Raw genomic sequence first — 27,503 nt, forward strand, 5'->3', positions numbered from 1 at the left:
CCTTGTATTCTGTGTGTGACTGAGGGGCAGATTTATTAAGCTCGCTGAAGTGATAAAGGGTCTGGGTTTTATCACCGGCCAATAAGCTCCTAACTGTGAAGTTACAGGCTTGGTTTGAAAAATCACAGGTAGGAGCTGATTGGCTCTTCACCGAGTTTAATAAATCTACCCCTGAGTCTCTGAATCTGTAGTGGAACTGGTACAATGTTGTACCCGCAATGTTTTCCCTTGCCAAGTACTCTGTATATAGACTCAGTCGCATAAATATGTTTTGCATATATAATGAATTAGCACAGTCTCTTTGTGCGCCCTAGTCACATCGCATTGCAACTACGACATTTTCGGTGCACTCACTCGCACTAGGCATCTTACGCATGTGGCGTATTGAGACACATATGTATGGCAACCAAGACCAGGCACATGCAGTGCCCCAGAGGGTCTGTAAGTTTATGTGGGGGGAAGGCTTTGGGGGAGGAGGTGCAGTGAGTATTTGAGAGGCCCAGGTCCAATCTCCCGGTGAGACAACTCCCCATGTGTACACAGAAATATCACCAGGATAGCAGCACAAGCATAAAAATCAAACACAATGTATACATTTGTTAACTTCTAATAAAAAAAGCCCCTTTTGGGAATGTTGCAGAAGCTTGGCACTTAAAGTAAGTGTAGTAGGTTTATTTTTAACATGATAACATAAATGAGATTAATGACTATGGAACAATGGCAAACACTTCAGAAAAGGTGCAAAGAAAAAAAAAAGAAGAAATTCCATGACTCAGTAGATATTTTTTAAGTGAATAATGTTCTTTCCAGAATGTTTTTTGTTTTTTTAACAGCCAAGTAAGATTTTTTTTTTCCAGACTTAGTCTTTTACTGTATATATAGATTCAGAAATGGGAAGGTTTAACAACTTCACATTAGAACGTCCATGTCTGTATGTCTTTGTTTCTCTTGGGTTTCCTAGGTACAGAGGCCTAACCTAACCTGGTCTTCTGGTCAAGCAGCTCGTGGTGGTAACGATAGCTAGATGGAGCCATCGACATACTGTATGTAGATCGTATTACGCGAAGAACTGGAAAATTTCTTATAACCACAACCAAGTGAAAAAGCTTTTAAACACAGACTATGAAGCAGCATGGAAAAGTATTTTTGTAAATGTTTTTGGACTCCAATTCCAAAGCTCCCGAGATCCCGAGAATCTTCTCAGACCTCCTGTAGATCCTTAGCAAAAAAAGTATCTAATGTTTCTTAAGCGGGCTGAGATTTTTGGCATATATATTCAAATTCTAGGTTAACTGGAGGCGAGATTACCGTGGCATGTGTACACGTGATTATGATCAAAGGCGCATTCATTTATTTAACATTTTAATTGTAGCTTTTTTTGGCCAAATGAAACATTAACAGCTACGGAAGGCTGAGCAATAAAACAAAAAGATTAATATCTAGAAGGTCTCCGTTAATGTTGCTGTTGAGAAAAGCTCCTTCCTCTTTTATGTAGATCAGTGGTTCCCAAACTTTTTTCTCTCCTGTACCCCTGGATTAGACTTTTCATTTATTAGTACCCTCCTCTCAATTTGAAATATTCACAGTATATGAGTGGATTGGAAGTGAGTGGTATGCGTGTCTTTATACTAAGGAGTAGCGGAGGAGTAGTGTGTGGTCAGGAATCATGTCCCCCTGTGTATGGCCAATGGCTGTGTACTATCTCCAGGGTTCCCAATAATGCCTGTATCGCGGGGCAGACAATCGCTGATGTCTGAGGGCAGCTAGAGTACCTCCCAGTGTATTGCTGGTTGGGCAATAGCACGAGAAGATGCTGATGACACTGCAGACGGTACCGGAAGAGGCGCAACATGGTTTGTCTCCATGGCAATGGGAGACTACTTCTTCCACCATTACAAATATTATTTTCAAGTACCCCCAACAGGTCTGCTGAATACCCCACAGGGGTACAATTTCCCCAGGTTGGGAACCACTGATGTACTGTAGCTGGTACCTGTCTAAGGGACCGATTCAGAGATAAAGGCAATGGCTATTAGTGGGTACGCACAGTGCGATTTTGCTTATGATTCAATCCCAATCCGATTGGGACCGAATGGTACGCAAAATGCATTTGATTCGACTATATAGTATAGGAATGTACTTTATAGTTTTGCTTGCCAAGACTATTTTTGGTACTTGTTTCCTAGCACGGCACCTGTCGTGGGTAATCGCATACCTTAAGTTAAGGTAACTTAAGGTATGCGATTGACGCGACCGACCCGATATTTTGGTATTTTTAGCCTTTTTTCCCCGTCAATGAAAAAAAAAATCGCGTTGATCGCGACCGACGCAATCAACGCGATTTTACATAGGGAGTAATGTTAAAAGGGCCAATGGCCCCGATTTTTTTATTGTATAGGCACCCTAATGGGTATTTTACATGTAAAATGGCCCCCCATTGTTAACGCCACCCCAGCATTGACGCTAACCCGAAGCGTGGTGAGCCCGCGAGGGGCGGCAGTACGCCTCCTCCGACCTTTTCATAACCCCACTATCCAGCGTGGAGTTGATTTTATAAAGTGTGGCGAGCGCAGCGAGCCCCGCGAGGGGACGCGTAATACCTGTGAAGTAATGCTCGTTCCCTCGCCACGCTTTGGGCTCGGTGGCTCGCTGCACTCGCCACACTTTATAAAATCAACTCCACGCCGACGTGGATAGTGGGGGTATGAAAAGGTCGGAGGACGCGTACCGCCGCCCCTCGTAGGCTCGCTGCGCTTCGGGTTGGCGTCAATACTGGGGTGGCGTTAACTATGGGGGGCCATTTCACCCATGAGGGGGGTATGCAATAAAAATTGGGGTCTGGGGTGCATTTCACATTGGTCCCAATTTTAAATTGGGTCCCAGGGACCATTTTACATTGCTTCCAATGTAAAAATCGCGTCGCATGCGATTTGGTTGCATGCGATGTGATCGACGCAATTTTTTAGGTCCCGATGCCTGCAATTAAAATCGCTGGCGCCGTGCTAGAAAACAAGTACCCTATTTTTCTATTTGATTTACACTACACAGGAGCGCGTATTGAGATCATATCTGCATGGAAAGTAGAAAAACCATTTGATGCCCATCCGATTTTCTATTCGATTTTGCTTCTACTGTATAAGCAAAATCGAATAAAAAAAAAATAAAAAATACTGCATATCTCACCGTGAGTACCCACTATATGTTGTGTGGCGTGATGCGCTTGCATCTAAACTGTGCTGCTCCAATCGCCATGGTGGTTTTCATTTAAAAAAATAAATACAAAAATTTACATTCTGGGAGCAATGACAATGATGAACATAAAGAATATTCCTTATTTGATCATGTATTTTGCACCTTAACCACTTTGGGGGAAATTCAATTAACCATGTAAACAAGGTTTTTTAATACAATCGAACTATTCATGACTACTGCAGGAAAAGCTGTTAAAAAGTAGTGAACCGTGGGTTTGCGCACTCCTGAGAATCAACATATACAGTTGTAAATGCACAAAAAAACACAATTCATATAAATAATTATGGCTGGCAAATCCAGTGAAAAGGGCTATCCAGTGTGTGTCTAATTTGACAGTCAATCAATATGTCGACATGATAAAATAACTTTTATAAGTGCCCCGTGCTTTGTGTGTCCCCTTTCTGCCTTCGGAGCCTCTCATTCACAAAGAACAGGAGAACTGAGATAAAGCAGAACTATAAATGATTGTTTAAACTCTGATAAGATTCTGTACAGTGCAGGCATTGCCGATTCTCAACAGTCAATGGTGCAGTAGTCAAAATCAGGAAAAAACAATATAGCGACTGATAAGAGATGCACTGTAATTCCGCTGTACCTTCAGTAATGCATTCCAGCATTGAGTACACATACATTTAACACATATCAAGGTTAAACTGTGGTTGAAGTACACCAAGCAAGCCAATGGTAAGCCACAATATTTACACTTATCAAATCCGCATCCAAAAAAAGTAAAAGAACTTTGTTCACTTCTCCAAAAATGTGTAAAAAAATTCCGGCAACTTAAAGTACAAAAAATTAAAATTGAAACAAACAAATTAAATTTTTGGGGTTTTATGGTTATAAAAACCAAACAAAAAGAAAATGAAACCACTTGTAACACTTCTAAACTGCACATAAAGGAAGCATTTTAAAAACTGTGGTATCCAATCCATAAAAATGGGCTATAGTCACGCTTTCCACCCAGTGGTCATTAATTGAGCTATCCTAATTTAGCCTTTTTTTTTTTTTTTTTTTGAAGAGCCAAAAATTACCTGTTTTTGGCCATTAACACATGGAATCCAGGATAAGTTTTCAGACCCATGTGTTATCGTTGCTCTGAGAGCTGGTGCTGGCAATTTGGGCTTTTTGGATCGCCCCAGAGGAATCCATTAGTCATAGTTCGGGATTATTTTACAACAAGGCCCAGGTCGCCAAGGATTCCAATAGGCCATGGGTCCTCAAACTGCGGCCCTCCAGATGTTGTGAAACTACAAATCCCAGCATGCCTTGCCACAGTTTTAACACTCCCTTATAGCAAAACTGTAGCAAGGCATGCTGGGATTTGTAGTTTCACAACATCTGGAGGGCCGCAGTTTGAGGACCCATGCAATAGGCCCTACCACCTCCCATACTTACCCCAGTGGCTGGTGCTCATATGGCTGTCTGGTCTCCCTTTTAGTGGGGGTGCACCTGTGAGTGCAAAGGACCTATGCAACACTTAAGGTAGTGTTACCCATACAAGCCAACCAGATTCAAGTGCAGCTAAAAAAATTAAATCAAACAGATTTTTTTTTTCCAGGCAATATTACCTTCCCCTGTGCACCATTTGACCTTCAGTAACCCTATACACTAGTTCAGTGGTTCCCAACCCTGGTCCTCAAGTACCCCCAACAGTGCACGTTTTCCAGGTCACCCAGCAGGTGCACTCATTATTCAGGCACATTTGAAAAGATCCACAGGTGGAGCTAATTATAGAACTTGTGATTCTGTGTGGAGACCTGCAAAACATGCACTGTTGGGGTACTTGAGGACCAGGGTTGGGAACCACTGCACTAGTTCATTTGTTCTCTATTGAAGGTTTTAACCAAACTGCTATACTGAATTCTGGTCATTACTATTTATAGCTATATTATTGTATTTTAATTACAATTAAAGGGGTTGGACTACAGTTCTCACTAATGTATCAAGATTTAAAAAGCGATCAAATGGAGTATGATAAACAGCCAGCCAATCAGCTCCTATCTATCATGTTAGAGACTGGTTTTGAAAAATGACAAGTAGGAGCTGATTGGATGGTTGTTTATCACTCTCCACTTGATCAGTTGCTGGTGGAGAAGCACATTAATGTATGTGATTTGATGCAATTGTGTCAATTACATACCTCCCAACTGTCACGATTTTAGAGGGACAGTCCCGATTTTCGGGTCCTGTCCCGCTGTCCCACCCGCGGCAGGCATTGTCCCGCTGCGGGGGGTGGCAGTTGGGAGACCCCCCAATCTAGTAGAATAGACGCTGTGCGCATGCGCACAGCGTCTATTCTCGTATGAAAATGAGGTTACGGCTAATTAGCATAAGCCGCACCCTCATTTGCATACGCCCCGCCCCCTTTTCGGGCGCTCGCGCGAGTGTCCCTATTTCCTCCGGACAGAAGTTGGGAGGTATGCAATTACATTCCATCCTCATGATGCAGTGACGGACTCATTGGAGACAATGTCTTGGACTTCTATATACATTTACACTTGAGGTTTGTGAAGTATACATATAATATTAATTGAAATTAATGAATCAAATCAAATAACCCTAAATATTCAAAGTATGAAGAGAGTGACGTCTTGCTTCTACAGGCAATCAGAAACATGCCCAGGATATGTACAGAACATTTTTGGCAAAGAGCAGGAGAATGGAACATACCTCAATGAATACTCAAGAGATACATTTTATGCAGAACCGAACATCTATCTGGCATTAATTAAGGGTAATTTGATCACACATCAAAATAGCTAATTATAAACATGCCCAATTCATTAAATCAATTTTAGGCTTATGAAGTGTTTCTAATTATGTATGGCTCTCCCCCGTTCCAAAGCAGGTAATTACACGGCATTGTGGGGAAGCTTACAGTGTTACATTATGGAGATAAATAGATTGCCTTTTTCCTCGGTATGATGACAGACATTTTAGTGACCGCTGGGGGGATGTAGGGCGCCAAATCAGATAGATTAGGAAAAAGATAGTTTCGGCCATTTTACTTTTAGCAGCCCACATTTTAGCACAACAGAAAATATGATTTTGCCGAATGCCCGGCCTCGCACCCCCCCCCCGAATTCCCAGCCCTGCGCACCTGCAGTCTATTTTTGGATATTTCTATGTGCCTGGTGGGCAACCCCGCCTCCTAGGTACCGAAGGTGGATGAATACAGTTTTTAGTAAAAAAAAAAAAGAAGAAAAAAAAGAAAGCACGTCTGGATGACTGTCGAACTAATATCTAATGGGGCGCACAGATGGCGCGATTTCAGGGCATTTCCTAAGCAATTTCACTAGATCGCTTAGAAAATGCCCCTACATCGCTCCGCGAGTAGAGGCGATAGCAATATGCAGCCCCCGTGCGTTGCTATCGTCCGGAAATTAATATCCAGCATGGTAGAAAAATCTAGTTAATCACTCGTGTGTAGACCTTTTAAACTTCAAACCCAACAACAAATGCAGGCCGTACATCAACAGATTCCCCATTTTGCCGATCCGCTGGGGAACTGGCAAAAAAAAGCAACACTTGAAAACCTAGATTTGCTGATCCAGAGCATTTTTTAGGTAGGATTGACAAATCTTGGATTTTCAAAACGGATCTTCTGCATCCCCCATTGTAGGCATCAGCAGAACCAGGAACTACCCTGATACCCCCAATCATGTAAGTATTGGTCCCATTTCATAATGGTTTTGATGACTGTATTAATAGAATTATTGTACTATCCGAAACAACTACAACCCTTTCGCTAGTCTCTTTTGTTTGTGTATTATATACTACATATTTCTATAGCTCTTATAAATGCAAAAAAAGCCACCACATTCAGCTATTTAAATACACACACACACACACACACACAGTGTATATAAAACTTATATTCCAAGTTAATCATTACATATTCTCTGATCTGTTCCTTCACCTTTGTCATACATGACGCATTTCTGAACCTGGCCCCGGGAGCTCTGGAGAAGATGTATCAACCCTATAAGGGAGATTGAGTTGGGAAATTGCCCATAGCAACCAAATACCTTTTGTCATGTATCTAAAGTGTATGAAGCAAATTGGCTGCTATGTTCAACTTCTCCCCTTGAGCTCTCTCAAAGGTTTGATACATCAAGTATCAAATGCAGGGATATAGTAGCACAACAAGGGTCATGTCCCAGTCCTTCATGGCATAGTGGTACACGCCTGGGAAAGTAGGTGTGATTGTAAAAGTTAACACAGACATTCCTGTAGAGTAAAAATGACCTAAGAATAGCCACAGAAACCTTATTTCCTAGGACATCTCTTTCTGCAGTACAGTATCGGAGCAGTAATGGGCAGGAAGCAATCCTGGTGCCGCATGTGGTCAACTAAGTCTTCGACCCATGGTTCCTTCCTGCTTTGCTGTTACATTTGGTTGTTATAGAATGCAAAGCTTGCTTAAATGGCCTGTTGATGTTAGAACATATAGGTTATTTCCAGGGGCGTAACTAGCGTGAGGCAACCCCCGCGGCCGCTTGGGGGAGCGGGGGCAGCGGGGGCGCCTGCACCCTCATACCCCACGGTGCAGTGCAGGGACTGGGTCGGGACGCGCTGTCAGTCAGCAGCGCCGGCAGCAGGAACTCTCTCTCTCTCCCCTCTGACGGCAGCTAAGCTCCGAGTGTCATAGAGACAGGCTGCCGCTGGCTGCAGATAGAGGGAGCTAGTGTGCAGATCCTCTAAGCTCCAGCCTCCAGCGTGTCCTGTCCTGTACGAGAGATGGCCTGCCCTGGAATCTTGTGGCCAGCAGCTGAGTAGGTACAGTACTACTGTAGGTAGTGGTACACTTTGCTGAAGTTTGAGGGAGTGGGGGAGGACTTGGAGGTGGTATGTTTGTGTGTATATGCTGTGTGTGTGCTTGTATGCATGTGTGTATGTGTTCTATGTGTGTGTGTGACTGTGTACATGCTGTGTTTATGTATTCTGTGTGTATGTTTGCTATGTGTGTCTTCCGTACATGCTGTGTATCTTTTTTGTGTGTATGCTATGTGTTTAAAGTTATGCTGTGCTTGTGTGTGTGTGTATCTGATGTGTGTGTGTATATGTTATGTTGGTGTCTGTACATGGTGTGAGTGTGTGTGTGTGTGTGTGTGTGTGTGTGTGAGAATGTATGCTACAGTATGTGTGTGAATGTATGCTATGTGTGTGAATGTGTGCTATGTGTGTGAATGCCCCTGCTCTCCCCTCAGACCATTTGCACTACTAGCAGTAATGGAAGCTGAAGCTGCAGTCATACATATATTTACACAGCAGCTACAGTTAGTAAAGACACAGCAGAGACAGAGGTATGTAGTGGGAAGGGGGGACTTGTGTGCAGGGTCTGCATCATGTAAAGAGTGAATAAGATATTGTAGGTATAATGGCTAAGAGGGGTGGGAAATGGAATGTCATAAAATTCTGATGACAAATGATTGGCAAGGAGGAATTGTGCTAACATTATGATGAAAAATGTGAATGGTGGGAGGTGGGGGCATGTTATTAAAAATATGGACAGGTAACACAAATATCATGAGAAGGGGGCATGTGAAGAAAAATTTGAATGGTGGGGACAATTGAGGATAATTGTGATGGGCAGGGGAGACATGTGAAGAAAAATGTGGGAATAGGGAAATTAAATGAAAAATGTAGTAGTGGGCCGTGAAGGAAAATTGAATAGGCAGGGTGTGTGCACGGATGAGAAGTTGATGAGCATGCAAGACTTTCAATATATTTTGTAAGGTCTTTGGTACTTTCTACAGATGGGCAACGGAGCCTGCCTTCGGTCCCCGCCCCCGTTGCCCTCAAACCCCCCACCCCGAGCGTCCCCCTAACCCTGCCCATCTCCCTGAAGTGGAGAGGGGCAGGGACATGCAGTGTCCCCGCCGAGAGACTGGGACGTGTGCGCGTGTGAAACGCACGCGCGTCCCAGTTCAGTGTAGCCCCTGCCGCCAGCGCTCGCCAGCGGGGAGGGTCTGGCGAGCCCCGGCCAAGGATGGCAGGGGCTCCATCTGTATATCCATGCCTCTTTCATTTCTTTACCTCTGCCACAATCTACATTTGTCCCTCTAGGCACCCCTCTCCCCACTCGTCCTTCCTCATCTGTACATCTGCTACCTCCTCATCCTCATGTGTGCCTGCGCCTCCCCCATCCATGGCTGGTGGCTGCCATTAAAAGTGACCAACAGAAACAAGAATTATGGCAGGTAAGCACAATTTACATAACACACATGTTGTGTGTGTGTGTGTGTGTGTGTGTGTGTGTGATATATATATATATATATATATAAGACAATGGAACCCAACCGCGCCTCACAAAGGGAAGGCAGCACCTCTGAGGGGCCCCCTGTTAGACAGGACCCAAAGGTTTTAGAGATGAAGAAAAGGAGGTTTCAGGGTGCGCCAAATTCATTTACACATACATATACAACAAATCTGTTGATCAATCATATAGAAGTCCAGATGGTATTTGTAAAAAGATTTATTCGGGAATCTTCCAAAATGATGACAAAGGCCCAACGCGTTTCGTCAATAGCTTGACTTCATCAGGGGCATTGGAAGTGGTACAAAACAATTTCACACTATGGATTTTTAATTTTTTAGAAAAACAGCAGAAATTTGCTTGCGGGAGACGGTACTCGAAGAGGCTTAAGCTGGTATCGCTGAGGATCAGCAGAAGCAGTAGAGCAAGGTGTGGTGGCAGTCCATTGATGTCAAAAAGTTTTTTGAGGGGAATAGATGAATGACCCCAGTATTTAACAACAAAATAGAATCAATTAGAGCAGTGTGCAACCGGAAGTAAACTCCTGAGTTTCAGTGTTTGGATCTCAGGAGTTTACTTCCGGTTGCACACTGCTCTAATTGATTCTATTTTGTTGTTAAATACTGGGGTCATTCATCTATTCCCCTCAAAAAACTTTTTGACATCAATGGACTGCCACCACACCTTGCTCTACTGCTTCTGCTGATCCTCAGCGATACCAGCTTAAGCCTCTTCGAGTACCGTCTCCCGCAAGCAAATTTCTGCTGTTTTTCTAAAAAATTAAAAATCCATAGTGTGAAATTGTTTTGTACCACTTCCAATGCCCCTGATGAAGTCAAGCTATTGACGAAACGCGTTGGGCCTTTGTCATCATTTTGGAAGATTCCCGAATAAATCTTTTTACAAATACCATCTGGACTTCTATATGATTGATCAACAGATTTGTTGTATATGTATGTGTAAATGAATTTGGCGCACCCTGAAACCTCCTTTTCTTCATATATATATATATATACACACACACACACATACGTGAGATATGTCGTTACACATTGTGTCATATTGTGAAAGGGGGTCCTAAGGTAAGTCGCATATAGTGTAGGTGCACTATTTTGGGGGGGGGGGGGGGGGGCGCCAGAAAGTTTTTTGGCAGGGGGGAGCAAAATTTATAGTTACGCCACTGGTTATTTCTTAAATGTAAATGTATTCCTTTACCTTACTCTCCGAGGCCCTTTTGGGGGTAGGCTACCCAATGATGTCATGAAGATTACCCACCTTACGCCTACAGTATGGCAAAAAGCCATCTCAAGACATGATAAATGTAATTTTTTGGGGGGGACATGAACACAAAATTACACAAGTTTTTCGCACTAGATGCAGCTTCACCCCAACCTTAGTGCTGTACATTTGCCTTTACAGCACTAGATACAAAGCAGCACAAATGCTTGTGTACATAGGGAAGCCTTCAGTGTGTTTTTGAAGGACTCTGGAGTGGCGGCTTCTCAAACGGTGTAGGGAAACGAGTTCCATAGAGTCGGAGCCACTAAGTTTAAAGCTCAGGCCCGCCGATGAATTCAGGGCTATGCAAGGTACAGTTAATAATCCTTCATCTGCAGATTGCATATAGCAAGTATATTTATATTACAAATGAGTCTACTCTTTTAGTGACAGGTGAGGCAGACACAAACATTATCATTGAAAACATAATTGTCAACATGTTCTGAATGTCAACACACAATGGTAGGTTAAGATTTATGCTGTATTTAAAGTTATGGTTTATGCCCTGTACACAAGGGGTGACGGGAACAGTGTGCTGAGCGATCTAGTTAAGCACAGATTGGTTAGATTTATACAGTAAATGGCAATGAATAGATTTATACAGCATGCAGTATAAATCTAATCAGACGATAGCGACACGCGGAAGCGCGCATCGCTGGCGGCCATACACACGGAGCGATCTGTGCTTCAATTCTAAACGGTCTAGACAGACAGATCGCTTAGAAATGGGGCTGTAAGTGCCCAATGTGTATGGCCCATTACATGTAAAACCCCACTGCTGACAGTATAGCTGTCAACATAATGTCAGACTGACATTCAGACCATGGCCCTTATTAAGATCGCAGTACAAATTTGTTCTCAAAAATGGGCACTGCAGGTGGGGCAGATGTAACTTGTATAAAGAGAGTTAGATTTGTATGAGGTATTTTGTTTCTGTGCAGGGTAAATACTGGCTGCAATATTTTTTCACTGCAATTTAGATTTCAGTTTCAACACACCAAACCCAAATGTAACTCTCTCTGAACATGTTACATCTGCCCCACCTGCAGTGCACATGGTTTTGCCCATTTTCAGAACAAATTTGTACTGCGATCAGATCTGAATAAGGGCCCATGTCCATACTGGTTAAGGATACATATATACCACACTGAACAACATTGTTCAGTGTGTATACACAATATAAAAAAAGGGGGGAGGTGATCAGTGCGCTACTATCTGCAGCTGGTACTAGGACTGGTCAGGTCCTCAAAACGTATAGGAAAAAAGGGGTGTGTGTACCAGCGCGGGCTGAAAAGAATATAATGAGCAAAAATTTGCAGAACGGTATCCTTTACAATATAGAATTTATTAAAGATAAAATTTAAAAAGCTGTAATAGCATATGAAATTTTGCAAGTCATAAAAGGGGGTTACAATGTTGTATAAAAATGTAAACCTGTGGACATTCAATTCTCAGCACAATTTATAGTTTATAGTATAGCATGTAATTTGCATATTACCACACTGACATCTGAAGGTGTAGTCCCATAATAGCAGGTGACCAGGTGGCCAATGGCGATCCCAAAACAGAGTCCAGATGGAGAATTAGGTGTCTCTGATGGGAAAGATGGTAGAACCTGGAGGATATGATGATTTCAGTGTCTGCCTCGGATAATGAGTCCGGATGGGATGGTGCAATGCACAAGTAGATGTCCTGGTTGGTGTGGATAAACTCAGGTTGTAGCGGTGTGCTGGAGGTAGAATGGTCCACTTGATAAAAAGGCTCAACGCGTTTCCCTGGGCCAAAACACCCAGCTTCTTCAGGTGCTGTGTTTGGGATTGTCTCACCTTATAAAAGCCACGTTACTTGGCAGTTGAGCATTAACCCAGAAAAAAACACATGTTCATTTTAGCTATGATGTGTAAGCAGGTGCCAGGTTCTCAAGATAACCAGTTGCTAGTGTAGGACTTGCAGTGAAATGGGGTCCCTTGGCGATGGGCTGCAAGCTTAAATGCATTGATCAATTCATGAACTAAAACCCCATTATTTATTTATTGATTATTTGAATGTTAAGGTGAGTTAGTTTGTTTTAGTGAGTGCTGGGCCCCCTGTGTTATATATATATATATATATATATATATATATATATATATATATATATATATATATATATATATATATATATATACATATATATATACATACTTGTCCAAGAATCGGCACTCCCAGAGACAGGTTTGTAACTTGAGCCGGTGCCCTCACAGGTAGAGGTATGGGCAGGTGTGGTGCGGCACTCTCAGCATAATAAGACACACGAAGTCAGCTTGTGGTCAACGTTTCAATTTTATAGGCAAAATCCTGATGACAATTTTGCCTATAAAATTGAAACGTTGACCACAAGCTGACTTCGTGTGTCTCATTATGCTGAGAGTGCCGCACCACACCTGCCTAATATATATATATATATTTCAGTTTGTGATATCTTGGGCCAGATGTATCAAGCTTCAAAAAGTGATAAAATGGCGAGTGATAAACAGCCAGCCAATCAGATCCTTCCTGCCATGTTATAGGCGGTGTTTGAAATATGACAGGTAGGAGCTGATTGGCTGGCTGTTTATCCACTTTATCATATTTTGAAACTGGATACATCTGGCCAAAAAAACTTTGTTGGCCTCTCAGAGGGAAGATGTCCCACCTACAGTATTAATTAGATGCTCATAAACAAACCATCTTTAAGATATACAGACAGATTGTTGCTTCCACATAAATATATTATGCCCACAGGAATACTTTAAAAGGGACAGATTTAAGCAAGCAACTTAAAGATACAGTTTACATTTGAAGTGACAGCATTGAAGGTGCCCATACATGTTGCGAAAAGCAGCGTGCAATGCAACGCGATGCGCGCTCCCGTGGGCATCGCACAGTAGAAAAAGTATGTGCTACACATACTTTTCGTACTGCACGCATATCGCATTCAAAACGCATGCGTGCAATCCGATGCGATGAGATCCGCCCAATAACACGTTGCATTGCATGATGCTTATCGCAACGTGTGTGGGCACCTTAAGGATCTAGATCAGAGGTTCTCAAACACTGTCCTCAAGTATCACCAATACTGTAGGTCATGTTTTGAGGTTTTCCGCTGTAGAAACAAGAGGAATAATTACTGGCCTCACAAAAAACATGAAATGTATTTTAATTACACATTTAGAGAAGTATTGTTTTAGCATGTATACATACATGGTGGTTACTTAGTTACAGGTGGAAACATTACTGAGTGAGCAATAACATACAGACAATGAGTCCGAAACTCGGATTTCTTTTCCGCTTTTCCATGCCGTCTTTACTTGCAACGTATATAAATGATGTGCATCAGTTACTCATTCACATTCTTATTTGTTCAACTATGAAGCGCATTGTAATCATTTTGCAAGCACAGAACACACACCGGAGGACTGACAACCAGCATACTGCAATTGTTTCCAATAAAGTTTAAAAGGTATAAATAAATAAATGTAACTCTCATTTAGTTTGTCATATATTATAAAGGACATCACCCAGAACGGAAGGGGAATATTGAAAATGAAGCTAGAGTATACGGAAAGTGAATTGCCAAAAACATCTTACTGTGAACACCTGTATTTGGGATTAATTTTTTGCAGGATGCCGACTGATTTTAGATTTTTTTTTTTTTTTTTTAAAGCAGCAATCATTTACAAGCTATAACCATGACTTGTAAATGACTGCAGCTTTAACAAAACATCCAGGATCATGTGGCATTGCACACAACTGGCAAACTCGGAGCGTAATACATAGGCACCATGATGTTTTTAAATTCTCACAGGTAATTCGCAACAAACTGCACAATATGTCCTAGGAGACTATTCTGTCAGCTGCAAAAAAATCAGCTTACTGGATTTATTTTATAATAGGAGAGATTATAGGCGCTTTGAAGTTCTCCTATACACACACACACACACACACACACACACACACGGTTTAGAACTCTTTTTAATATGAAAGTCACATTATATAATACACTGCTTGCCACATTCACCACAACAGACTTGAAGATTCTCACCAAGAAGATACCTAAAGCCCCGTACACACAGATATATTGCTCAGTTTCTCCTTTTCATCAGTGACCAGAGATGGTCGCTGATGAAAAAGAAACTGCCGGGGGAGCCCTGCAGTGGTAATCAGCTGGTCGCAGGAGCATGTTCCTGCGACCAGCGATCACTACAGGGGTAAAAACGGGAGCGCGCACCCGGCGATATATAGCCGGTGCACACTCCCATCGCAGGCAATATGGTCGCTTAGCGACCATATTGCCTGCGATATTACACAATATCGCCCCCGTGTGTACGCACCTTTAGTACAGGCATGTCCAAAATATGGCCCTCCAGCTGTTGTGAAACTACACATCCCACCAAGCCTTACCACAGTTTTAGCATTCTCTAATAGCAAATCTGTAGCAAGGCATGATGGGACTTGTAGTTTTACAACAGCTCGTGGGCCATAGTTTGGACATGCCTGCCTTAGTAGAAGAGAAAGCCATTAGGAAATTATTTTAATATATAATGAATGGTATATTGTTTCCTTTTAAACTGTAATGCTGCAGTAACCCTTTATGACCCCTTGTCCATTATTAAATAGTGCATTGTGATGAGGGTTGCCATTTCGACCACAATGTCCATGTAAATTTATGAAAATATTGTATGAAATAATTTTGTCAGATGCTAGAGTATCAATATTGTCGAATTAGAACAAAGCACAATCTTTTGTGTACTAGCACATAAATGACCAAACCATATTTTTGGGTGTTATTAATGCAGTGTTCTCATTGCCGCCCCTGCAAAATCCCGGGTTTTTGGCTTGGCATAGAGCATCTCAGCTCTACAGACCCCATTCATAATGCACCTTAGACCCCGGAAATTCCCGTGTCTGCCCTGTTCACACTGCTTCCCGTGGTATGCCTGCCATCAAGTGTGTGGCATCTAAGAGCAGCTGTGATAGGATGTTTAAAAAGTATCGTTGATTGGCTGTTTAAAAAGCAGCTTTGAGCAATGCAATGAACTTGCTTTTTTGCATTATGTGAGAAAAACCCAGGTCTAGCCTGTTCACACTGCCATACACCTGTGTATTACCCAGGAAAAATCCTGCAAAAAACCTGTGTAATTCCCAGGGCATTACACCCGGGAATTTCACAAAGACCCTTTCACACTGAGACAGGACATGGGAAATGACTGCTTGCCCTGGCAAATACCCGGGTTTTTTTGCAGCAGTGAGAATGGGTATAACTTGTCTACTTTACCATTGTCATCACTGGGATCCAACATGCAATGGGTCATAAAGTGTTAAACTCAACCTCTGTTAGCAGATTTCAGGTTTGCAGAATGTGTGTTAATCACTCAGGACACATCATTCATTGTACAAAACGACATCAAAATAACCACAAATTATTATAAAATGACAACGATCAGATATTCTTCTAAACCACAACTTTTAAAGTATTGATGGAATTAATAAAGTGCACTATCATACTGGAATTACCCATTCGCCACAGCTGAGATCAACAAAAAAATAAGAATTGGTGGTGATAAAGAAATTCTCAGCAGCATAAGACAAAATAAATCCGTCTGACCCGAACTCTGGGCATACTTGCATAAACCAAAAAGCAGAACCTTTTTGGATTTCTCCCAAAAGGAAGTTAAAGTAAGCAGTTGTTCGTCTCGTTCTGATTATTATTGGAAGTTAAAACGTGAACCTCCTGTGATATCCGATCCTGTTCTGCAAAAATGTTTGTTCAACTTTCTATAAGCAGAGGGTCTTAAAGGCTAAAAAGTAAACTTAACATTTTGAGAATCTATGAACCACCAATACATGCAACTAATACAACCAGACAGTATTTTAGCGTGACAACAAATGCTAGAGCACTGCTAGATGCATTTCTACAGTACATATTGATGAATGCGCTAGACTGTGCATACTTGACGCCGTAAGCTTATTTTGCAAATAAAGATAAAATACCTATATTTTCTAATTTCTCATTAATAATATATTATATACACCTGCAGATAGGTTTAACAGTAGCCAGGATTTTTTGGGAACAGCGTTTTTTATTCTTCGTCCAGACAAAATGGTATATCTCCAGTATTGATTGACAAACTGCACAAAAGTTGGGTCATCTACAAATAGTAAATAATAGCCAACCCAAAAAGGGTTAAAACAATATTCCAAGCACACGGTCAGACGGACTAACCTTTGTACTTGGCACATTTTAGTGAAATAAATATTATATGCCATCTCTTCTCTAAAGCATCGATCCGGGATAAATAACCAAAGCTACGCAGTTTTTTAAGCTCATTTCGGTTTTAGCTGATAAAGTCTGCAGAACGCACAGGTTCATTTAGGTAGAAAATCCATACTGCAAATGCTGACCTGTATTCCTAACTCCAGATCAATCATTTAAGGTGCTTTATAACCTCATAACAGTAAGGATATTTTGTTATCTCTGCAAGGTCATATATATATAAAGCTACTTGGACTTTTAGTTTGAGGTCAAGCGTATCATTTCAAAGAAGGAACCATGAAAGTTTCATTATAATATGGGTTGTTAGTATATAACGTGTCTTTGAAAGGCAAAATATTATCTAATGTACTTACTGAAATAATGGTTTTACTGTTATATGGTGCCATGTGAGTACATAAAAAAAACACATTCCCAGGGAAGCTTTTACAGGGGATTGGAAATTCTCAATGGAATGTCCTATTTTTGAATGTCCCAGACACGCGGTGACCTAGACGTGTTAAGCAGAATTAAATGGGCAAGTACTTTATTAAGTGGCTAAGCCACAGATGTGGTACATCAGCGCGACACCATGTTGCAGGCATTTCTTGGAGGACAAGGATTAGGCGATCAAGAATGTCTGAACACGGTATATTAGAATTAATGTCACCAAGAGCCGTCTAATAATAATAATAATAATAATAATTATTATTATTCAATGTACAACTGACGTCTGCGGCCACCAACCAATGCACTTGAAGTGTGATCAGTAGCCCAGAAGAACATAGCATGGTGAGAATACTTATTACTAGCTACCACACAGGGGCTGCAGGAAGCCAGCTGGTACCAAGACAGCAGTGCATAGGGGGCACAGGCCAGTTGGGGGCCCCTCATGGACGCAGCCCTAGCCAGGTTGGTAGGTGATAATAGCACAGTTGGCTTTGACCCGGAAAGCCGGTAGTGTTTGTAAAAGCTGTAAAACAGCTGCTTTTTTCAATGCTATACACATGCACATAGGTAATCAACAAGCCTAGGGCTCCATATGGCTGTCAGTGCGGGAAGACTAGTATTTGCAATAGGAAAAAGCACATTGATTAGACAACAGTAGAGGTGAAGGCTCAGTGACAGTAAGCTATCCCAAGACCAGAGCCAACTGTAGCTCTCAGGGCAATAAGACAATGACAAGCTAAAGTATCAAACTCCTATATCCGTATAGATTGTGAGCTTGCGGGCAAGGCCTGTGTACCTGATTGTCTGTATTGTTTTATTATTGTGTTCCCAATTGTAAAGCGCAACAGAATATGCTGGTGCTATATCAACAAGCGACAACAAACAAATACATGTGCCCATTGGAAACAAAGATGGTTATCGCATGGCACAATAGGGGCTGGGGGTGGTTACTTGCCTCGGTTTTGGTAATGCGGTGCCTGGCCAGCTTCACCACAGCGAAATTCCCTTTCCCTAAAGTGCGTTCTATGTCATAGAATCCGACCCGGACAGGACCCCTCTGCATATGCCTCTGACAATCCGCCATGACCATGCTGGGACCCAGGACAGTGACTTCCAGGGGGCAAAAGGCATCAACTGGCACAGTCACACCCCCAGCAGAGCTCAAGCAAGAGAAGAATGGGCAGCAGCTGCAGACCACACAATGCACCCATCAGGGCTGGCTGCCCATGGCTGGCAGGAGTAGCAGGCACTGCATGGGTTACTGTCCCTCTTCCAGCACATACACAGCACATCCAGTTAGGGATCAGCATGCATTGTCCACAACACCAGGGGGAAAAAAGAACAAAATAAAGATACTTAATGATAAAGGTCTGATCCCGGTCAGTTATAGCTCCAACATAGAATTCCAGACATTAGAGTTTGCATTGTCTCGGGATTTGCAAAGGGGGGTGTATCCAGGACTGATCACACATCCAATGCAAAGAATGGAATCCTGCAAAGCATAGGGTGCAAAAATGCATGGATCAAATGTAACTGGATCAGGATCAGGGTTGCTCTAGTCCACAATAAAAGTCTGTTCCACAACTCGCTGCAGCAGGCAGCCTCATGTAGCCGGAGTGCTGAGAAGTCAGGGATCACATGCACTGAGTGGTTGTGTGATCACAGTGCCCGGTGAGGGAAGGCAGCTGTGCAGGAAACCAGTGTGCAGCTCTGTGCAAGGCTCTGCTTCTGTTGCTTGCACAAGGCATCATGTTCACAGGGCTGACGTCCATTGACGTCAGAGCTGCAGGAGGTCTCCTGGGCGGGGCTTCTGCTTCTCTCTCGCTCTCTCTTTTTTTTTTTTTTTACCTTCACAGCTCGTTTGCCAAATGGGTTGCCCCTAGCAACCTGAGTCCTCACTGACGTCAGCGGCTCTGCTGCTGCTCCTGCACAACTTGTCAGTCAGGGCTGGAGGGAGATAAGCTTATGTGCGTGTGTAAGCATGGGGCTGTCTGCTGGCTCAGGGAGGTCACAGGGAGAGAGGAAGAGTGCATCTGTGTGTAAGCATGGGGCTGTCTGCTGGCTCAGAGAGGTCACAGGGAGAGTGCATCTGTGTGTAAGCATGGGGCTGAGTCTGCTGGCTCAGAGAGGTCGCAGGGAGTGAGGGGAAGCTCATTATAGGAGCCAGATCATCAGGGAATTGCAGATACACTCAGCCACAGCAACACATCATTGTGCTGGAAGCATTTGTCAGGCATCTCTAAAACCATGTACAGTTCTATTTAAGAATGCTTTCTAAATGTGGGATACGGTTGCTAGGTTGACATACATTAGGTCGACAGGGCTCAGGTTGACATAAAATAGGTAGACATGGCTGAGGTCGGAAGGTCAACACAAACATTAGGTCAACAATGGGAAAGATGACAGTCAAAAGGTTGACGGAGCTCACCCGCTCCGTGGGGGTGTGTGTGATGCGGCCGCTTCTCCGTGGGGGGTGATGCGGCTGTCGATCCGTACGGGTGGGGGTGCCGGGTGAGGTGATGCAGTGTGCGGGCATTGCTTTACGGGGGGGGGGGGGGGAATCGTCGCTCACCTCCAAGCGGGCCCAGCGCACGCCCACTCCACCAGGGAGGGGGCTGTGATGCGACCGCTGCTGCATCGCTCAACAGGGGGGGGTGGTGCCGGTGATGCGGTGCGGGCCGCATCGCTCGGGAGGGGGTCGGGTGAGGGGGGAGGTTTGCAGCTCACCTCCATGGGGGGGGGGCTCCTGCTCCTTTCTTCCGCCCTCCAGTGGCCGAATGCCTAGAGCTGCCTAGTGGTGGCGCCGGCCCTGCCCTCCACTAGGGCTTGGTGATGCACCATGCCCAAAGTATGCATAGCGTAGTGAGCCATGCGAGGGGACGTGGTACATTGATACGGTGCAAAATTTGGGGCCAAAAGATGAAAAACTCATGTCAACCTATTTGACTGTTGGCCTTCCCATTGTCGACCTAATGCTTGTGTTGACCTAAACCGTGTGAACCTTGACTAGATCGCTTAGAAATGAAGCAGAAATCACTGTGTGCGTAGGGCCCATAGCGATAGTGATGAGCGGCCCGCATGTTCTAGTCCAGTGATGGCTAACCTTGACACTCCAGCTGTTGTTGAACTACACATCCCAGCATGCCCTGCTACAGTTTTACTATGTGCCCATGCTAAAACTGACGCAGTAGATACAAAAGAAGGTGCTTCACACCCAGCGCTCAGTGTATAACCTCATAGAACAGTGGAATAAATTAAAACAGATATCACCATTTGTTTCCAACTGATCTCTTTATTGAAGAATTCAACAGGCAGGCTTGGTGACCTGAAATGATATCCACCAAATCTCACAATTCATGTGAGTAGGTGGAATAAAGGAACAATATAGTGCAAATTATCCTTTGTTAAAAAGAGAATTTAATATAAGTCCACACTTACAAAGAGTAGACTTTTAAAACAGCATGAGATATCAACCCCAAGGCAAAGCTGCTAGCAATCAGGTGGATAGGGCACACAGTCACAGGTCCATATACCAGTCCGGAACTAGGGAATGGAGTCTGTAGCTGCATGCCAAATAGGATCGCCGATCAGCCTCTTCTTCCTGGGGAGTCCTCACAAACACTCGCGTTTCGGATATCTTCTTCAGGAGCGTATAGTTCCATAGGTCCAAGGACGTGTTTTTATATCCTACAGACCCCTCAGCTTACACCTGAATCAGATGTGCCTGGCCGGCAAATGCCGGACATCCGGGATCGGATACCCGTAAGTCGTCATAATCTGCGTGTCAAATCAGAAAGAAAGATGGCGGTGCATGTCAAAGTTCCGTACTTTGGAACGCAACAGCGTTAAAGCGTCAGACATGGCGCTTATTGGAAGCATATCCCCTCGCCTGATAGTTTTAGAGCGAGATAGATTCCACCTTCACAAAAGCGCCCATCACGAACGCCTTGTGATGTGGATTTTAATTCAGCTGCACAGCTTACTTTATTAAATATACAGTACATTTTAATTTATGTATCTCGGAAGTTGGCTGGTATAAAAATAATTGTTTTACTTTGTTTGATACTTCGTTTTACCGAAAAATAGTGTGTATCCATACCAGTGAAAAAAATCACTTTAATGAAAAAAACTATTTTTTTTCCTATTTTTAAAAAACTTTTATGAGTAACTCAGCCATCTTCCTACATACTTACAATACATCACTTTATGCAATAAAAATAACCATTATTAAAATTGACATAACTCCTTTTTCAGGATGATCTAAAAAGAATAAAAATGGAATTAAGATACAGATGTTCACAAAAAACTTCACATGAATCCACCAATCGTGAATAAGAGAAAGGACATAAAAGAAAGAAGGAGGATGATTCGGCTAAATCTTATTTAAATGAGGAAAGGTTTTAATTCAAATTCACTGTTGAGTCCTCGTGGAACCAAGGTCTGACGCAGGGCATGCTGGGATGTCAAAGTTAGCCATCACTGTCCTAGTGAGATCACTTAGCTTAGTTTTGTATAACGAGCGATCAGCGATCTTCATCACCAGGACAGTCCCTGCCTTAAAGTAGACTGTCTTTTTCGGCCTTTTGGCTAAGATCAAGGGCCTTATTTTGGTTCATTCTTTCTGACAAAATACTTCTTAGATGGACAAAACCATGTGCACTGCAGGTGGGGCAGATGTGTAACATGTGCAGAGAAAATTAGATTTGGGTGAGTAATTTTGTTTCTGTGCAGGGAAAATACTGACTGCTTTATTTTTACACTGCAATATAGATCTCACTTTGAAGTAAAACCCCACCCAAATCTAATTCTCTCTGCACATGTTACATCTGCCCCACCTGCAGTGCACATGGTTTTGCCCATCTAAGAAGGATTTTGTCAGAAAGAATGAACCAAAATAAGGCCCCAAGTGTAGTATCTGTTCTTATCAGTGGGTATGGACTGACCTCTGGTAGAGAATAGAGAAAGGCTGGGCTGAGTAGCTGCTCTTATGGGCGGAGGGTGTGGGACCCCTCTTTTTTGCTTGGGAGTGGTGAAAAGTCTGGCTGAGTACCTTCACCTCTGATAGTGGTAGGAGGTGTTGTTTCCGTAAACCCACTGGTGAGAGGGGGGGGGAGAAACACTGGGTCTAGTAGTTTGGCTCTCTTGACGGGGTTCGTAGCCCCCGAAGGATGAGACAGCGAAAGGCTCAGTCTAGTATCCATTCCCAAGGAGCGGAGAAAGGCTGGGACTGAGTAGATGGCTCCTGTTCCAGAGGTTCGTAGCCTCTGATGGGGAGACCGCGAAAGGCCCAGCTTAGTACCTTAACCTTGGGATCGGAGAAACACTGAGACTGAGTAGATTGCTCTTCCGAGGGGCCGCAACCCCTAAGGGAGTCTTTCGAAAAGCCCAGTGGAGTACCCATTCCCATGCCAGGGGCTGGAAAGTGCCCTACGATGGGAACAGAGAAACACTTGGTCGGATGCTGATCGGTCGGCTGCCTGGAGTCCGAGGCTGCACTGTGCCCCCGGGGAAACTCAGGGGTGCCGAAGATGCACGGGTGATCCCAAAATCACCTAGCACTAGTAAGCACTTGCACTGCGCACTTCCCCTCTAGGTTAGGCTGCACGTCCTTACCTCGTCCTTTTGGATGGGGTAGGACAATTTTTCACACCCCCACCCCAGCCTTCTGGCTGGGGTCCTCTTTATTATTTATTTCTCTTCCTTCTCAAGTTCGTCACTTTTCACGTTTTCTGTTTTCTGTAGTTTGTCACTTGTTTTTTTGGGTTGTGTGGTTGACCCTTATGGGCCTACAATTCCCCAATGTGCCGAAGCTCTCGCTTTTTGGGGAGAGCTTCGGTACCCTCGAGGGCGACCCCGAGCCGCAAGGCGGAGGGAAACCTAATGCGGGTCTCTCCAAACCTTCGGGTGCGAAGGACCCACCGTCCTGACCCTTCCGGGGGTTGAGGAAAGAGGGTCTCTCTGAGCTTTGGCGAAGAGGACCCACCGATCCCTTTTTTCCCCTCTTCGGCCTTATGGCTGAGAGGGGTTAGGGGAAAAATGGGGCCCTTTTCCTTTGGGAGAGGCTCCATTCGATCGCACGACCCCTATGCACGTGTTTAGGCACAGCACTGGTGGTGGGAGCACACCTCGGGCTCCCTGAGTTTCTGCAAACTCTTTTGCCCCCTTGCTTAACAGAAAACGCCTATGCTTAATCGCTTAGCACAATCACCAGCGCAAAATCTGTCCCGGTCCCCTAAAATTCCTAGTGGCAGCTTTGCATACCGAAGGAACATAAACGGGATTGATACATCCAATAAAGGAATAACCCAACTGTGCTGGCTAAATGCCTATACGGGACTCTACACAAAGCACCAAACTTGGGGGGGGGAAATGTAATAGGGTAAAGGTGCGTACACACGGGCTATAACCACTGGCAATATGGTCGCTGAGCGACCATATTGACAGCGATTGGAGTGTGCACCGGCGATAAATCTCCAGGTGCGCGCTCCCGTTTTTATCCACCTTATGATCGCTGGTCGCAGGAGCTTGCTTCTGCGACCAGCTGATTCCTTCTGTGGCTCCCCTGACAGAGGTTCCCTTTCATCAGCGACCATCTCTGGCTGCTGATGAAAAGGAAACACTGAGCAATATATTGCCCCCGTGTGTACACAGCTTAAGAGAATCAGAAAGTGAGAGATTTGGTAAGAAATCTCCAGTTTATTAAAGCGGCAATCATTTACACTGCTAAATCAAAGTGGTTTTGCAGTGTAAATGATTGCCGCTTAAAGGTGCCCATGCACGGTGTGTCTGCACCGTGCAATGCGATGTGCACTCCCGCAGGCATCTCATCGCACAGTACAAAAAGTATGTGCTGCAAATACTTTTTGTACTGACTTCTGATCGCATCACACGCAAATCACATGTAAAACACATGCGTTGCGATGCAATCCAGCCCATAACGGGTGCGATCATCGCACTGTGTATGGGCACCTTTTAAAAAACTGGAGATTTCTTAGCAAATTTCTCACTTTCTGATGTTCTCACCCTATTACATTTGGTTATGGATCATTAAGTCACCAGTATTATGGTCGACATGACTTTAGGTCGACATGGGTAAGGTTGACATGGTCATTAGGTCGACATGGGTAAGGTCGACATTGAAAAAGTCGGCTTTTTTTTTTTTTACCGGAATGTCAACACTGTCAACATTAACACTAAAACATAGCACCGCGCCCCATCGCATGGCTCGCTGGGCTCGTCATGCTTCGGGCACACTATTTTATTCTCCCACCACGTCCTAGTGGATGGTAGGGCATGGACATCATGTCGACATGGACATCAAAACGTAGCACCGCGCCCCCCCGGAGAGGTGCTGTTTGCACAGTATTACCCTCCTCTAACAGCCGGCTGGACTATCCTAGTCAGCAGGAGCTGGTGATTGGTGGGTGTGTGGGCGCAGCGGTGGAGTGCGGGGCCTGCTTCATCTCTTTGCCCCGGCCTCTGCTCCAAGCAGGCTATCTTGGAGGGCTCCATAGGCATTGGACCAGTGCAGCCTGTGCCGCAGCCTTCTCTCCTCCTGTGCCTCTGTGACTAGCTCCATATCTCTGCTGTGGTGGGAGATGCACAATGCATTTGGGGACTGCATTCTTTGGCGGATCCTCCTGTGACATGACATTAACCGGAGCCTCCTCTCTCCTTGGACGGGTGAGTGTGGCAATAATAGTTGATGAGCCTTGGTGGTGTACTAGCCACCACCTTGCTATTTTTGACCTTTTTCTGGAATATTATTTAACTTCCACGATGACTATCGCTGATCATATACAGCTGCTGCTTAAGGCGCTTGATGCTTCTACTCAGAAGATTATTGCTAAACCTGCAAATGTGAATATGCCTTGGACACTGTCTGAGTCTCCGAATCTCCTCAATATATACTGCCAGAATGAAATGTCCCATACATTTCCAGGTTTTTGTTCCCACCAGATATATCAGACAGAAAATCTGTACATGTGTACGCATCTTTAGATTTGTCCTAACTAGGACCACAAGTTCACTGCCCCAGTCTGTCCATTTAGCTGCTATCCTTTAATTGGGTGGGTGGGATGGGCGGGGTTAATTAGATTGGTATAGATTAGCGAAAATGAAGAAGTTTTTATCCTGATGCTGATTTGGGTATCAAATTAGTCTAGCTAAAGACCATTAGTTTACTGCCTCCTTTAATCCTTATGGATTGTATCCATTATCTGGGTGGTTGGGGAGGGAGGGGTTAATTAGGTTAGTATAGTTTAACAGGGAATTATGGGGATCCAGTTACAGTGGGGCAGATGTATTCAACCTGGCGAAGAGATAAACTGGAGAAAAAGTGGAAGGAGTTAACGCACCAGCCAATCAACTTCCAACTGTCATATTTCAAACACTGCTGATTGGCTGGTGGGTTATCTCCTTCCACTTTTTCTCCAGTTTATCTCCAGTTTATCTCTTCGCCAGGCTTAATACATCTGCCCCAGTATGTCTAAATTGGGGGGAGAGGTTATACAGGGTGGGGTTCTGGGATATATATACAGTTTAAAGGGTGTAAGATTAGAGGGATCCAAGTAGGTCTGAGTGGGGGTTGGTTTATACAGGCAGGGGGGTTCTAGAGAGATTCGTTTTATGTGTTATTATTTTTGTTTTCTATATATTTTCTCTAATCCTGGTTACCTCTCAAATTTTTTAAGTCATTAGGTGGCTATTGCGGTAGATTGTTATATCCAATTTTTTTTATCCTTTTCATTCCTATTGTGTTGTCATACCCGTATGGCGCCTACGGGTATTTGAGAGATTATTCTTTTTCTAAGAACAATACCATTTCAATATTTTGTCAAACATCTTTACTATATTTTCTACTGTGCTGAAATACTGTGCTATTGGATTTGATACACACCGATGTTGCCTTACACACCAAGTTTACTTAATTTGAGATGTATTTTTTTTCCTTTTTGGTGCCTGTTTATGAAAATCAATAAAAAATATTAAACAATGAAGGGTAATATTTTTGTTAAGGCCACCTGGGGGCCCCTGGCTTCACACTGAAAGAGAGCCTTGGCCCTATCACCCCCTCTGGTTCTTTTCTGTACCTGAAAAATGATATTGTACCTGAGGGTGGCTAAACCATGTGTGGAGTCCACAACCAGCCGAATAGTTGATCTGTGGAGGGTCATCCAGTCTTTGCACTGACTTATGGTCCTCCCTACATAGAGAAGACCACAAGGACAGCAAATAAAATAAACAACAAAAGTACTAGTGCATGTCAGAACTTAGCAGATGGTAATACTCTTACCTGTATGTGAATGGGAAAAGGAGCCAACCACTTTCTAGAAAGCTACAGGTGGTACAACCTGTGCAGCGGTAGCAACCAGGTTTTTATAGACAAATAATTGCTAGCTGCCGGAGGATTAAAAGTGGAAATATCATTACGTACCAACCAGTCTTGAAAAACCCAGCATCAAGGTACTCTCCTTGAGAGACTGGGCATCACTATCGGCATCGTAGAGGTATGAAAACGTTGAACAAACCTAACCTTTTTGACCCCCTGGACATCCTCCTACAAATTCAATTTAACCCTTTGGGTGCCAATTTCTCTGTGAGAGAGGTTCAAAAAAATACGCTTAAAATGCCATCGTCACTCACATTTGTTATATAAATTCAAATAAAATTGGTTCTGTAAACAAAGATTATATTTTCTAATAAAGGTAAACATTGCAGGTCATCATGATGAATAAAAATGCTTTCTTGGCAATTTTCACACCTATTTTGACATCCCCCCGTAAAGAATGCTTTGTCCTTTACCTTAATCAGTTCCTTCTGATTGTAACCTCTTTGGGGGAACTGATCCATCATAATATCAATCTCATATCATTCGTTTCCATCAAGTTATCAGAAATACGATGAACCCAGAGAAACTGTGAAAACAGTAAACCTTTTTTAGTAGAAATCGGATGCTGATTCCAATAATGGAAAATGTATTTCTGTCTGTCT

General features: G+C 43.5%; 1 protein-coding gene across 1 annotated transcript in view; it reads right to left on the reverse strand.

The window, feature by feature from the left end:
• SIK2 (salt inducible kinase 2) overlaps nt 1–19,275 on the reverse strand; it is a 172,293-nt gene extending 153,018 nt beyond the window's left edge. The window contains exon 1 of the mRNA XM_083163223.1: nt 18,466–19,275. Within this exon, the coding sequence (XP_083019349.1) occupies nt 18,466–18,600 (135 nt within the window). The 5' untranslated portion in view covers nt 18,601–19,275. The remainder of the gene's footprint in view (nt 1–18,465) is intronic.
• Between the last annotated feature and the right edge of the window lie 8,228 nt (nt 19,276–27,503).

Source organism: Crinia signifera, chromosome 19, assembly GCF_055691185.1.
Source record: "Crinia signifera chromosome 19, ASM5569118v1, whole genome shotgun sequence".
Classification (NCBI taxonomy): domain Eukaryota; kingdom Metazoa; phylum Chordata; class Amphibia; order Anura; family Myobatrachidae; genus Crinia; species Crinia signifera.